At 39.7% G+C, this 15,128-nt stretch overlaps 1 protein-coding gene across 1 annotated transcript; it reads left to right on the top strand.

The window, feature by feature from the left end:
• Positions 1 to 662: 662 nt before the first annotated feature.
• Positions 663 to 5,123, top strand: LOC110709167 (putative cyclin-A3-1). The gene is made up of 8 exons (XM_021887383.1): positions 663 to 3,204; positions 3,414 to 3,646; positions 3,739 to 3,814; positions 3,905 to 3,981; positions 4,100 to 4,133; positions 4,227 to 4,376; positions 4,459 to 4,593; positions 4,693 to 5,123. The coding sequence occupies exons 1-8, from the start codon at positions 2,833 to 2,835 to the stop codon at positions 4,765 to 4,767; spliced, it is 1,152 nt and encodes a 383-aa protein (XP_021743075.1). The 5' UTR covers positions 663 to 2,832; the 3' UTR covers positions 4,768 to 5,123.
• The last annotated feature ends 10,005 nt before the right edge of the window (positions 5,124 to 15,128 follow it).

The following is a 15,128-nucleotide window of genomic DNA, read 5'->3' as shown; positions in this document are numbered from 1 at the left end:
TGAAGAAGAACAAGTGTTGAAAGATGTTCTGATAATCTGAGAGAAGCAGCAGATTGAGCGGGACTGCATCATTGCGCAGCGTGTATACAAGTTCGCAGAGGAAGGAGATCTGAGATGAGAGAGGAGGGAGGAGGAGATCTAAGATGAGAGAGGAGGGAGGATGGAGGAGGAGATGCCAGAGAGGAGGAGGGAGAAAATAGAGGAGAAAGAGAAAGAGGCGGATTCAAGATTAGGGACTTAGGGTTATCCTTGTCCGAATTTTTGTAAAATAAGTTTTTTTTTACAGGTGTTTTTTTTTCGGATTTCGGATCGGATACCCGATATCCGACTTTTTTTCGGATATCCGAAATAAAAAATTTCGATATCCGAAATTATCCGATCCGAAAATTTCGGATCGGATATCCGATCCGAAAATGTTTTCGGATCGGTTATCCTAAATTTTCGGATCGAATGCGGATCGGATTTTCGGATTATCAAATAGTTTTGCTCAGCCCTATAATGTAATATATTTAATACTTTATTTTACATAATTATTTTATATGAAATAGTATGAAAGTATACAATTTTTTTAAAAAAATATATAGATGGGTATGGGGTGGGGATGGGGCGGGTATGAAGCAGGGCGGGTGGGGAGGAGCGAGGATGGGTGGGTATGAAGCGGAGCGGGTGGGGCAGATTGGGGATGGGGCGGGTACAACCTAAAATTCACTCCGCCCCATTACCCATGACGGATATGGTTTTTATCTCCATCCCCGCCCCATTGCAATTCCTCATCGCACTTTCGCACACCATCACCACACTCCCTCTCTACATCATGACGCCACCAACAACAACACCATCGCACAACTCTTCCTCACCTCAATACTTAGCCACCAACACACCAACAAACATCAGCCACACCAAGCCGCCATTTCAACGATGCTACACCCAACAATAATAACGCGGCAACAAAGCAACCCACGACATTAATTCTAGCAATTTTACCCCAAAAAATTAGCTGAAATTAGGAAACCCAAAATGCGTATTGTTATATGGAAGCAGAGAAGGGGAAAATGATGTAAGGGAAGCTGCAAGGAAGGAGATATAGAGGGATATAATGATGAAATGGGGATGTTGGGTACCGAATTGGGGAAATAAGGGTGAGAATTTGGTTAATTTAAAATCATGTGACCGGCCAAAGTGGTCAACGCCGGAGAAATTAGTCAAAGATGAAAATTCGGCTTAGGATAATTTCTTACGACATTTTTTATATTAATAGATAGTTTCTTACTGCTATTATATTTTAAAGGTTGTTTCTTACAACATTTTTTTGTTAGGTAATTTCTCACAAAAAAATGGCTTTTAATAGATAGTTTTTGACGAAAAGTCCAAAAATAAATTAAGCCACTTTATAATCATCCAAAAATTGCAATCAACATAGTTTCTCATTCAATTAGGAAAAAATAAAATATCTATTCTAATCCATATGACCTAGTCCAAAAATAAAAAAAAATATTTGCTCCCCACTTCCAAGTTTCACTCAGCGCTTAATGTCCTAAATCACGGAATACTTAAAAACTTTAAAATAGCCCTCCTACTCCCCTACTGATTAACAAAATCACAAGTAGAAGAATCCTAAGTACAAGCTCCAAAATAGCTTTTGGTGTTTAAAAACATTTCGCAGAGTAAATTGGACCGCGCAATTTTCATTCCAAAACCCAAACCTGAAAACTGTCCAAATAAAAACATATTCCCAAACCCAATTTTCCCAAATTTCAAAACTCGAAACAATAACGTGGCAACAAAGCAACCCCGACATTAATTCTAGCAATTCCACCCCAAAAAATTAGCTGAAATTAGGAAACCTAAAATGCGTATTGTTATATGGAAGCAGGGAAGGGGAAAATGATGTAAGGGAAGCTGTAAGGAAGGAGATATTGAGGGATATAATGATGAAATGGGGATATTGGGTACCGAATTGGGGAAATAAGGGTGAGAATTTGGTTAATTTAAAATCATGTGACCGGCCAAAGTGGTCAACGCCGGAGAAATTAGTCAAAGACGAAAATTCGGCATAGGATAATTTCTTACGACATTTTTATATTAATAGATAGTTTCTTACAACTTTTATATTTTGAAGGTTGTTTCTTACAACATTTTTTTGTTAGGTAGTTTCTCACAAAAAATGGCTTTTAATAGATAGTTTTAGACGAAAAGTCCAAAAATAAATTAAGCCACTTTATAATCATCCAAAAATTGCAATCAGCATAATTTCTCATTCAATTAGAAAAAAAAATATCTATTCTAATCCACATGGTCTAGTCCAAAAATTTTTTAAAAAAAAAATTTGCTCTCCACTTCCATAGTTTCACTCAGCGTTTAATGTCCTAAATCACGAAATATTTAAAAACTTTAAAATAGCCCGCCTACTCCCCTAGTGATTAACAAAATCACAAGTAGAAGAATCCTAAGTACAAGCTCCAAAATAACCTTTTGGTGTTTAAAAACATTTCGCAGAGTAAATTAGACCGAGAATTTTCATTTCAAAACCCAAACTTGAAAACTGTCCAAATAAAAACATATTCCCAAACCCAAATTTCCCAAATTTCAAAATTCAAAACAACCAACCCCCCTCAATTCAATTTTTCGCGGAACCGAACCGAAATTAGAAATTAAAATGTACATTCATAGAACCGCGAAACTTTAACATTTTTTGAAACAATCTCAAATGGCGCCTTCATTCTTCTACAAAGAGACTCACTTCTCTCACCTCCATTTCCACCACAACTCTTCTTCTGCTTCCTTCTCTTTCTCTCTCTAATTTTCTCTTTCGGCTTTCGGGTTATCGGAATAATGGCGAATCAGGAGAATTGTATGAGGGTTACCAGGCAGTCGGCGAAGCGAAGAGCTGCCGAAGCTATGTCAGAGAATCCGCAGCATCAGCCACCGGCGAACAAAAGAAGGGTTGTTTTGGGTGAAATACCTTCGAACATTTTGGGGAATTCAAGCTTAAGATCTTGTTCTGAGCCTCGTGCAAGAGGTCGTTCGAGGAAACCTGCTAAACCAATTAGTAGTTCGTCGATTCCGGCATCGGAGAAAACTCCGGAAGAAGATGTTGTTGGTGTTGGAAAGGTAGCTACTGAAGATATTGATGCTGGTTCAGATGATCCTCAAATGTGTGGGCCTTATGTTACTGGAATTTATGAATATCTTCGGAATATGGAGGTAAGATTGTTAAATTTTTATCAAATTTTCTGTCATTTTGGTAATAATTATTGAGGGTTTGGAAATAGTAATTTATTTTTCTGAGAAATGTATCAATTTTTTTCCATTTTGGGTTGATTTTGGGGGGGGGGGAATTGATTGTTAGGTATGGTTTTTCCGAAATTAGGGTTTATGTTTGAAATTGAATTGGGGTTGATTGAATTGTGTAGCAAGAAGAGAAGAGAAGGCCGCTGGGAGAGTACATGCAGATAATCCAGAAAGATGTAAGTGCGAATATGAGAGGAATTTTGGTGGATTGGTTAGTAGAGCTTGCTGAAGAATTCAAGGTTGTTTCAGACACACTTTATTTGACAATTTCACACATCGATCGATACTTGTCCCTCAAACCGATTAATCGACAAAAACTTCAGCTTCTGGGTGTTTCTGCTATGCTAATTGCATCGTATGTTTTCGATCTTCGATTTCGGCTTTATTTTTTTGTTTTTTTTATCTTGTTAGAATAATTTTATTGAAGTTCTCTGTTATAAACTGTAGGAAGTATGAAGAAATAGATCCCAAACCTGTTGAGAAATTCTGTGATATGACAGAAAATACCTACACTAAACAAGAGGTTAGTTCTCAATTTATATTATCTCCAAATTATTGAATCTGAATCTGGGTTTTTGGTTTGTATTGAGAATGTTGTTCATTTAATGTGAAGGTTGTAGATATGGAGGCTGATGTACTCAAAACTCTCAACTACGAAATGGGTAATCCTACCGTAAAATCGTTTCTCAGGTGAGGATCTGAAGTGAATTGCATTGTTCATTAGATGTATAATCTTTTTGTTTCTGGTGTGTTTTTGGTGGATACTTTATTAATTAGTTTGTCTTTCCCCTTTTGTTAATCTCTGCAGGAGGTTCGCCAGGGTTGCTCAAGGAAATTCTAAGGTGTGTTAGCTGGCTACGGCGCTGTATCTGCTGTCTATGCTTGATCTGATAAAAGGAATCAACTAGTTATTAACTTATATTGTGATTATACAGAATCCAAATCTGCAGTTGGAATTTTTGGGTTACTACTTAGCTGAGCTCAGTTTGCTAGATTATGGATGTGTGAAGTTCTTACCTTCTATGGTAGCGGCATCAGTTATTTTTCTTGCAAAGTTTACAACACAACCCAAAAAGCACCCTTGGGTCAGTATTAAACCTTGATTTGCTGTTTATTATGTAAGATCCTGAAATGGAAGTCCCAAGTAACTGATTATGCATTTTACAGAATTCAAGCTTGCAATCTTATACTGGTTATAAACCATCGGATCTAAAAGAATGTGTTCTTCGGATCCAAGACTTGCAACTAGATCGAAGAGGCGGGTCTTTGGTAGCAGTAAGAAACAAATACAAGCAGCATAAGGTAATGCATTTTGCCTGCCTGACTGCTTCTTATCGTTTAATTATGATGGGGCTTTTCTAAGTTGTTTGTCTGATGTTAATTCTTTATTTTCTGTCACAGTACAAATGCGTTTCAACATTAGCATCTCCAGCAGAGATACCCGCTTCTTACTTAGATGAAGTTAAGGAGAGATAGATCACTCGGATGGCAGATCTTTCTTATTTTGCCATAGATAAAGCTCTCATTGCTAAGTGCTAAAGATGCTACCAATGATCAGCGTTTCACATTTTTTTGTAAATTTAGGAGTTTAATTGCTGATTGAGTGTAGCAAGCAATTTTTGATATGAATTGAAAGCCATGACAACATCATATGCTTGTATGACTTGACATTGATGAAGTAGCCGGAGCAAATCTGTGCAGAATATAGGCATGTAATTTAGGGTAAAATCAGAATCTGGTTGTAGATGATTAGTCTAGTGGTTAATTGAGGATGAATGAAATTAGCACTTGTTGGAAACTTCAGATTAATAAGAATTGCATTATTTGCCTCATCTTGTTTTATATGTGCATTAATTAATCTTTGATAATATCTATGTTCCTAATCTCTTATGGACCTTTACAATTATGGATAAACCCAATGAAATCATAAATCTTATATTCTTATGTAAGTTGTTCTTGACTGTGTGTAAGTATTGCAGTACTGCTGCAATGGAAGAGTTTACCAGAAGATTCTTCATTTACAATCCAATCGATACTATTTAGAACACTTGGAAGATGGATATCATAGCATGAGTCTTTCTTATGTATGTAGAACTAGGCAATAAGCCCTACAATTGAACAAATGCATCTCCACAAAATCCTACTGTAGATTGTGAATGCCTGAATGTTTTGCAGCCAGGTGCTGCAAGTACCAGAATTTGAGAAGTTTTAAGCTTTTCTCTTGTCTATGTGTAGTTTTTTTTTTTTTTTTTTTTTTTTTTTTTTTTTTTTCTTTTTTTTTTGGTAAGTAAGAAATATTTTATTACCAGAAGGAATAAATGTTACAACTTATAAAAAGGAAAGTTGCAATTCTCCAAACTACACAAGCCTACAAATAGGCAACCAATCTCCTAACCTTCCCTTATCTTCATAGGGGCCACCTTCTAGGAAGGGTGCCACTTGAAGAAAGGGAGCTAAGCTGGTTCAAGGTTCTGGCACCTTCTAGGAAGGGTACAGAAGCAGGAACCAGCTATTACAAACAAGAGAAACCAAACCACAAAACAACACTATACAGATATCTACAAACAGAGAATGTAACCAAACATCAAACAAGTAAACTATGAAGCCATTTACAGTGCTTTCTCCGCCATTTGCTATTTATCATTTGCCTACTTCTGACTATCTCAACCTTGATAATTCTGCAAACTGCCTTAGGATGAATAACCACTTTCAGCCAAAATGCCTTGTTTCTCACGAACCAAATTTGGTACACCACTGCTGTAAGGGCAGCAAGGCAGACCTTCCTCTTGATTGAATCTTGCATCCAGTTTGACCACTGCTTCTAAGATGTATCAATATCAAACATGGTATCAGGTATACCCAGCCACTCACTGATTTCTCTAATGCATTTCCTACTATATTCACAGTCAAAGAACAAGTGATTTCTATCTTCAATAGCATTCCCACATAGCAGACATGAAGCTTCCTGACAGACCCCCCATTTAGCAAGCATATCCTTAGTCTTTAATCTGTTCTGAATAGCAAGCCAGAGAATGAATGATTGCTTAGGAATATTGTATGAATTCAAGACCCATTTATTCCACTCTACCTCAGACTGGTCACCTTGAAGCCACTTATACACTGCAGAGATGCTGTATTTTCCATTCAGCCAGTTCGCAGAAAGAAACCCCTCCTTCAAACTTTCTTTTACTTTGCAAAGCTTCTTCCAAGCCCAGCCTGCACTCTTCTTAGGGACATATTCCCACCAGTCACTCTCTTTAACATACACTGCATGAACCCATTTTACCCATAATGAGTCTTCCTTTTGTGCTATTTTCCAAACATACTTCCCAAGAGCAGCCTTGTTCCAGGTTTCACAGTCCTTCATGCCCAAACTCCCAGCCTTCTTGTCTTTACAAACCCAGTCCCAAGACATGGGAGGGGCCTTCCTCAGAATTGCACTACCATTCCACAGAAAAGCCCTACAAATTTGAGTTATTCTCTTGACCACCCCAGCAGGTAACAAGACACATTGAGACCAATATGTGTGGAGGCTAAGAAGAACAGTGTTGACTAGAAGGCATCTAGCTGCATAAGAAAGGTTTCTGCTTGACCAGCATGTAATCTTGGTCAACATTTTATCCACCAGGCAATCATAATCCTTGTTAGAAAGACTTCTAACATTTAAAGGGATACCCAAATACCTAAAAGGAGTGTCACCTTCCACAAAACCAGAAGCCCTCAAAATGTCAAGTTTCACAGCATTTGCTACATTACCAAAGTAAATGGCAGTCTTCTCAGCAGTGGCCTGTAACCCAGAACATTTCTCAAATGTTTTTAAGACTCTGACCATAAGAGACACTGACTTCCTATCACCATAACAGAACAACATCAAGTCATCAGCAAATGCTAAATGGTTCAAATTGAGCACCTTACATCTAGAGTGAAATTTCAAGCTTCTCATACATCCCACTTTCTTCAATAACCTAGAAAGGTATTCCATGACAATCACAAAGATAAGAGGAGACATTGGATCTCCCTTCCTGATTCCTTTCTTGCCCTTGAAGAAGCCATTAAGACCTCCATTCAACATAATGGAGAAAGAGGGGGTTGAAATGCATTGCATAATCCATTTCACAAACACAGGAGGAAACTTAAGTCCAGTAAGCATATCATTTATAAAGTTCCAGTTAATGGAATCATAAGCCTTCCTAAGATCCACCTTGATAGTGCATCTAGGAGCCTTTTGCTTATCCCTATATCCCTTTAAGATATCATGACACATAAGAATGTTATCCAATATGGATCTTCCAGCCACAAAAGCACTCTGAACTTGATTAATTAAACCAGGAAGCACCTCCTTCAACCTGGAGCATATCATCCTAGCTATCACCTTATACAAAACATTACAGCATGCTATAGGACAATATTGACTCACTTTTGAAGCATTATCAACCTTTGGCACCATAGTCAGGACAGTGGTGTTCACCTGACTTAAGAGCTTACCATTCTGAGCTAGTTCAGGTGCAAATGTCCCTGAATTCTGATCCTGCAAATGAGGCATTGATGGCTAAGGAACATGAGGTAAGAATGAAATATGTGGAAGCTCATAAGAAAAAGTTGAAATTTCTGGCTCAGAAGGCTAAGCTTCATTGGTTGAAAGATGGGGATGCAAATTCTTCTTATTTCCATGCATGTCTAAGGAAAAGAAGGATCCAGAATAGTATATGTCATGTTGAGAAGGAGGATGGTAGTCTTGCTCAAAAGCCTGAGGATATAGCTGCAACTTTTATTAGGTTCTATAAGAATTTGTTGGGTTCTTCTCAGGTTATGGAAATGTCAGTGCATCAGGAAGTCTTAAACATGGGGCTTGACATATCCATGTTTAGCTCCTTGATTGCCCACTAAGCTTTGTACTCCAACTCAACCGGCAAATGACAAGCCTTCCCATAGACCAACCTATAGGGTGTTGTACCGATGGGAGTCTTGTATGCCGTCCGCAAGGCCCAAAGTGTGTCGACAAGCTAGAGGGACCAATCCTTCCTAGATTTGTTCACCATTCTTTCGAGAAGGTTCTTGATCTCTCTATTTGAAACCTCCACTTTCCCTTGGGTTTGAGGATGGTAAGGTAGAACAACTTTGTGATGAACCCCATATCTCGTAAGAAGAGCTTCAAATTGCTTCTTGGCGAAATGAGAACCTCCATCACTGATTAGCACCCTAGGAACCCCGAACCGCGGAAATATGATTTTCTTGAGAAGCTTAAGCATAACCTTATGATCATTGGTAGGGTAGGGTATAGCTTTAATTCACTTAGTCACATAATCCACCGCTACTATACAAATTCCCATATGAAGAGACAAAAGGCCCCATAAAGTCGACACCCCAAACATCAAATAGCTCCACTTCTAAAATGTTTTGTTGAGGCATATCATCCCTTTTGGTTATGCCACCATTTCTTTGGCATTTGTCACATCTTGAAACGAACTTATGGGCATCCTTATGCATCGTAGGCCATCATAGGAGAGATTGCGAAATCTTTGCCACCGTCTTATCAACTCCTCCATGTCCTCCACACAGTAATGAGTGGCAATGCTCAAGAACTCCTTCGATATCATGGTCCGGAACACATTTCCGGAAGAGGCCATCTCCACACTACTTAAACAAGTAGAGGTCATTCCAAAATTACCTCCTCACTTCCTTGAATAACCTTTTCTTTTGTTGAGAAGAAAACTCCGGGGGAATGACCCTGCAAGCAAGATAATTGGATATATCCGCATACCACAGGCTAAATGTTAAAGCCATAGCCATGAAAGTTTTGAATCCTACTTCTTCATTGATTGGCACATCCTCCTTGTTCTCAAAAGGAATCCTAGACAAATGATCCGCACAAAGTTCTCCGCTCCCTTTTTATCTCTCATCTCCATGTCAAAATCTTGGAGCGAAAGAACCCAGCGAATGAGGCATGGCTTAGCTTCCTTCTTGGTCATAAGATAGCGAACCGCTATGTGATCCGTGTACACAATCACTTTGGAGCATATGAGATAGGACCTAAATTTGTCCATGGAAAACACAACCATAAGCATTTCCTTCTCCGTCGTTGTATAGTTCTTTTGAGCCTCATCAAGTGTTCTACTTGCATAGTAGATGACATGAGATCTTCCTTCTTTCTTTTGCCCAAGAACCGCACCTACTGCAAAATCTGCATCGCACATTAGCTCAAAAAGAAGCTCCAATCCGGAGCTTGCAAAAAAGGAGAGGAAATGAGAGCTTCCTTGAGTTTTGAAAATGCCTCAAGACAAGCCTCATCAAAGTTAAACACCACATCTTTCTTCAGTAATTCGGTTAAAGGTTTGGCGATTGATGGAAATTTTTTGATAAACCTACGGTAAAAACTGGCATGCCCTAGAAAGGTCCTCACTCCCGTAACGGAAGTAGGAGGGCGAAACTTTGCAATCACCGAAACCTTGGCCGAATCAACTTCAATGCCCTTCTTTGATACTTTATGGCCTAGGACAATAGCTTCCTTGACCATAAAATGGCATTTCTCCTAATTTAAAACCAAGCTCGCCTCTTGACACCTTTTCAAAACTTTTTCAAGATTAAAAAGACATGTGTCAAAAGACGAGCCACCAACACTAAAATCGTCCATAAAAACCTCAATCTCATTTTCAAGCATTTCAGAAAAAATGGAAGTCATGCATCGTTGGAAAGTTGAAGGAGCATTACATAACCCGAATGGCATTCTTCGGTATGCGAATGTTCCATATGGACATGTGAAAGTAGTTTTCTCTTGATCATTTGGATGGATAGTGGTTTGGAAAAACCCGGAGTATCCATCCAAAAAGAAAAAGAAAGCATGATGGGAGAGTCTCTCCAACATTTGGTCCATGAAGGGGAGAGGAAAATGGTCTTTCTTTGTATTTTTGTTTAACCTCCTATAATCAATGCACATTCTCCACCCGGTCACTGTCCGGGTGGAGATTTCCTCTCCTCCTTCTCCATTAACGATGGTCATTCCACCTTTCTTTGGAACCACGTGCATCTGGCTAACACACTTGCTATCGGAGATAACATAGATTATGCACGCTTCACGCAATTTCAACATTTCTTTCTTGACAACCTCTTGGAGGTTGGGGTTCAACCTTCTTTGAGGCTCAATTGAGGTGGATTGATCATCCTCAAGGTGAATACGATGCATGCACAAAGAAGGGCTAATACCCTTGATATCATCATTGCTATACCTTATCACATCTCTATATTTTCTCAACACATCAAGCAATTTTTCGAAATAAAGACCATCAAGGGTAGCATTGACAATAATAGGGTATTCCCCTTCATTTCCAAGATAAGCATATTTCAAAGAGGGGGGAAGGGGTTTGAGTTCTACCTTGGGAGGAGGCTTGGAACTCTCCTCCATTTCTCCTCTGCTAGCTCGAGCTCATCATCCCTAGGATCATCCTCTTCTTCCTTTTTAGCTTCTTCAATGGCCATGAAAAATTCTTTTGCTTCTTGATAGTGGTACTCTTCCTTGCATGTAAGAGCTTCAACCATTGGATCTTGAGGACTCATCATAACCCTTCCCAAGCGATCTAACTCTTCATTCACAACATCAACCCTATAGCACTTCTCAACCATGGGGGTCTTGAGTACTCAAAAACAATCTTTTGATCGGCTACCTCACATGTAATGCTGTTGTTATTGCAATTGATCACCGCCCCTAAGGTCTTGAGAGCTTCACGACCCAAAATCAAAGGAGTATCAACATCTTCCTCCATATCCATCACTACAAAATCACGAGGCACACAAATATGCCCAACTTGAATAGGGACATCTTCAAGCTCACCACAAGGTAGCTTCACCGAACGGTCGGCTAATTGGATAGTTTTTCTTGTGGGGATCATTTCAATATTAAGATTTTGAGGAATGGATAGAGGGATCAAACTAACACTTGCTCCAAGATCGGCCAAGGCACCCCTAGCTTCCATGTTCCCAATCTTTACCAGCAAAGTGAAACTTCCCGGATCCTTTTGCTTCTTGGGCATCTTATGTTGAACAAGTGCACTCACTTGATGGGGGAGAGTGATAAGCTCATCATTAAGCTTCCTCTTGTTGGTGAGAATGTATTTTAAGAACTTGGAGTATGAAGACATTTGTGTGACAACTTCAATGAAAGGGAGGTTTATGTGCATGTTCTTCATCACACTATGGAACTTTGCAAATTTGTCATTAAACTTCCTCTCCGCAAGTCGACCGGGAAAGGGAACAGGTCCATCAAAATTGCTAGCCTCACTAGGAGTTGAATATGTCACCACATCTTTTGAATTCTTTTAATCCATACTTTTCTCTTTCTCAACAACTTTCTTTTCTTCAACTTCCTTGTCTTCACTCACACTCTCTTCTCTTTCCTTCTTTTCCTCACTATCCCCTTTCTTGGGACCCTCATAGGATGTACCCGATCTCAATGTGATTGCCTTGCAAGAGTCGGGTTTCACAATGTTGGAAGGGTTAGTTTGTGATTGTCCGGGTAGAGTATAAGGTGAGTTGAAAGGAACTCTCTCGGCCAATTGAGCTAGTTGTGAATCAACCATCTTGTTATGAGCCTTCACCTCTTGCATTTTTTGATTCATGGCTTGAAGTTGTTGAAGAATTTGGGTTTGAGTAGAATCAGGTTGAGATGCTTGCTCTTGACTCCTTTGAGCCGCTTGATTTTGATTGTGGTATTGGTTTTGATTATTGTGTTGGTTGTTTCTTGGGTAGTTTCCTCTTGGGTTTAGGGTTTAGAATGGAGGTGGGTTTTGGTATTGGGATTTAGAGTTGTATGGTTTTTGAGCTTGTTGATTCCATTGTTGGGGTTGGTGAGCAAATTCGGGTGGTGGTTGCCTCCAAGCTACTCCACCGCCACTTCCCCTATATCCATCTGGCCTTGTGTTGTAAGCCGCCACATGCTCCGGGCTCAAACCTCCACAATAAGATATATCGTGGTTTGATCCACCACAATTTTGATAAGAGAAAGAATTGACTTGAGAGGAGCTTGCCCCACTATTGACACTCGTATTCAACTTTGCGAGCCCTTTTGTCAAAAGCTCAATTTGATGTTGCAATTGATCAACCTTCTCTAATTCATACTTTCCACCCTTCTTTGGTGCATTCCTCCTTCTACCACCCCAAGTGTTGTTCTTCACTACCTTTCCAATGGTTTCTTCGACTTGATTTTGAGAGACTTTAATCTATTTGGCCAACCGCCCCCGCATCCAAGTTAGCTCTAGACATAGGTTCCAACCCATCATAAAAGAATCTCATGAGAAAGCTTTGATTGTATTCGTGATGAGGACATTCTTGTACCAACTCTTTTAATCTTTCCCAAGCTTCACTAAGACTCTCATCCGCTTCTTGTATAAATGATGCAATCTTCCATCTCATCTTGGCGGTCTTTTCTTCGAAATGAACCTCTTCAAGAATTCCTTGACTACCTCCCTCCATGTCGTGAGAGAGTTTGGCTTGACTTGTTTGAGCCACTTCTTTGCTCTACCCGAAAGAGATTTTCGGAATAAGTGCATACGGATGTATTCTTGAGAAACGTGGTTAGTTTGAATCATGGCACAAAGCTCAAGAAATCTATCAAGATGCCCTATAGGATGTTCACTTGGAGAACCCGAAAGTTTCTCCGCTTGAAACATTCTAGTGTATTGAGGATGAATGGTAAAGTTTGTTTCCGTGACGGGTAGCAAAATCCCTCCCGTGAGCTCATAATCCTCAAGATATCCAAACTCACAAACAAAACATCATTCTCTTGCCTTGCCATTTTCTCTCTTTGAGAACTTGAAGACCAAGAATCACTCTCACTATCAAAAATAGCACCAAGACCTCGCCCCTCTTCTTGATAAAGTCTTCGGACTTCTCTTAAAGTGCGGTCGATTTCGTGGTCAATGTAGTGTGTAGGAGGTCCTTGAGATCTCCTTTGCATCCACCAAAGCTAAGCAAACAATTAGCAATGACTTGCAAGAGAGTAAAGGAACAAAATAAAAAAGGCAACAAATCCAACAATACCACAATAAAAGTGCAAAACAAGCCGTTTCCCCGGCAACGACGCCAAAAATTTGATCGCGGGATAAGAGGTCGTCACTACTACCCTAGATCAAATCTACAAGTTTTATTCCTAACCTAGCCTTATCAAATTTATGTGAGATATTGGCAAGTTAGGGTCGAATCCCAAAGAACGGGGGTAATGCACGATTATTGTGAAATCTAGAATCTATTGCTAGTGACAAAGGGGATATTATGGTTTGTTTTGAGAAGTTTTATGATTAAACTATCTATCGAAAGAGACCTAATTAAGCCAAAAATAAGGAGAATGAACTAGACACTCTAAAATGAAAATGAAAAGAAAAATTATAGAGATAATAAGGGCAAAAAGTACTAGGGAGAGGGGGTTCCAATCATGACCAACAAGACAACTAATGAAAATCAATAAGGATTTATACCAAGGAGTACAAACTCTACTCAAAGTAATTCATTCTCATGCAACTACTCAAAGCAAGGTTATGAAATCAATCAAACCTAAACTAGATCATTCTCATGCATCTAATCTAGGTCTAAAACAATGGGGTTAAAGGTGCATACAATAACTCCAAGCATATTTAAGCACATATCAACTACTCAAGGCAAAACCCAATCAATAATCAATAGAAACTCAAGCAAGCATGATTTTCACCCCCTTCCCTAGCTAGAAATCTAAGCTAGATAAAGGAAAATAGCTATGACAACTTAACTAAACATGTATTCAACCCTAACACAACTTAGCATGATTCTAAATCAAAGAGAAAGCAATAAAACAAGTAAAGCTAGGAAATTTATGGAAGAAAACACTAATAAGAACAATAAAACTAAAGACTAGAGAATAAGGAAAAGAGATTACTATTATAAATGTTAAAAAATTAGACAAACATGAAATAGTTGTAATAATCTTAAAGAAAACCTGAATATCTTAATTACAAAGATTGAAACTTGAAGACTAGCTAATTTCTCTCTCCAAAAGGTGTTCATATTCTTTCTATACAAAGTGTTTTCGATGTAAATGGAATAGTGGATGGATGAAGATTCAAGCCAAAGGCTGTTTATAGTCTCTTGTTAAAACAAGGCAAACGGGCATGGGAGAGACCTTTCCAGTCAAGCTGTCGCGCCCTCTCCGTCATGGGTACGAAGTTGGGAAAACCCATCTCGCCGCGCCTGCGACCAACACTGCCGCGTCCTCTCCAGGCCATCTCCCAGCCATCTCCAGAAACTGCTATGTAGCTCAGGATCCCCCTTGTCCGCCCCCGCGGGTATGAGGCCCGTGATGAGTGGCATTTATGCCACCATTTTAACCTCTTTCACTAGCGAATTCCTCCGATTTGTCACTTGTTTGCACCTTTTCTTACCATTTTTACTCTTATTTCAGTTACTTTAGCTCCCTCTCGTGTTTTCTGTTTCCTTTTATCTTTTCTTCTACTTTTTATCTTCTATCTTTGTGTTTTGATAGCACTTAGCACTCGTGGGCGAATTTTGGATTGCTAGACGGAGTGGACTTGCTAAGGAGGCTCGTCAAGGGAAGAGGAGATGCTGCAAAGAAGAGGGCGCGCTGCTCCAGCTAGCCACGGGCGCGGGCCTCATAGCCGTGGGCGCGGACAGGGGGTTGCTGAGCTATGAAGCAGATTCTGGAGATGGCTAGGAGATGGCCAGCCGCGGGCGCGGCAGAGAAGACCTGCGGGCGCGGCAATCTGAGCTGCGGGCGCAGCGTTCTGGGTCTGGCGAACTTCTTACCCATCTTGGAGAGGGCGCGACAGCCTGTTCGGAGAGCTCTCTCCCTTGCCCATTTT

The sequence above is a fragment of the Chenopodium quinoa genome, unplaced genomic scaffold (assembly GCF_001683475.1).
Source record: "Chenopodium quinoa cultivar QQ74 unplaced genomic scaffold, ASM168347v1, whole genome shotgun sequence".
NCBI classification, from domain to species: domain Eukaryota; kingdom Viridiplantae; phylum Streptophyta; class Magnoliopsida; order Caryophyllales; family Amaranthaceae; genus Chenopodium; species Chenopodium quinoa.
Note: the sequence above shows the minus strand (reverse complement) of the source record. Positions and strands in the feature narration are given on the sequence as shown.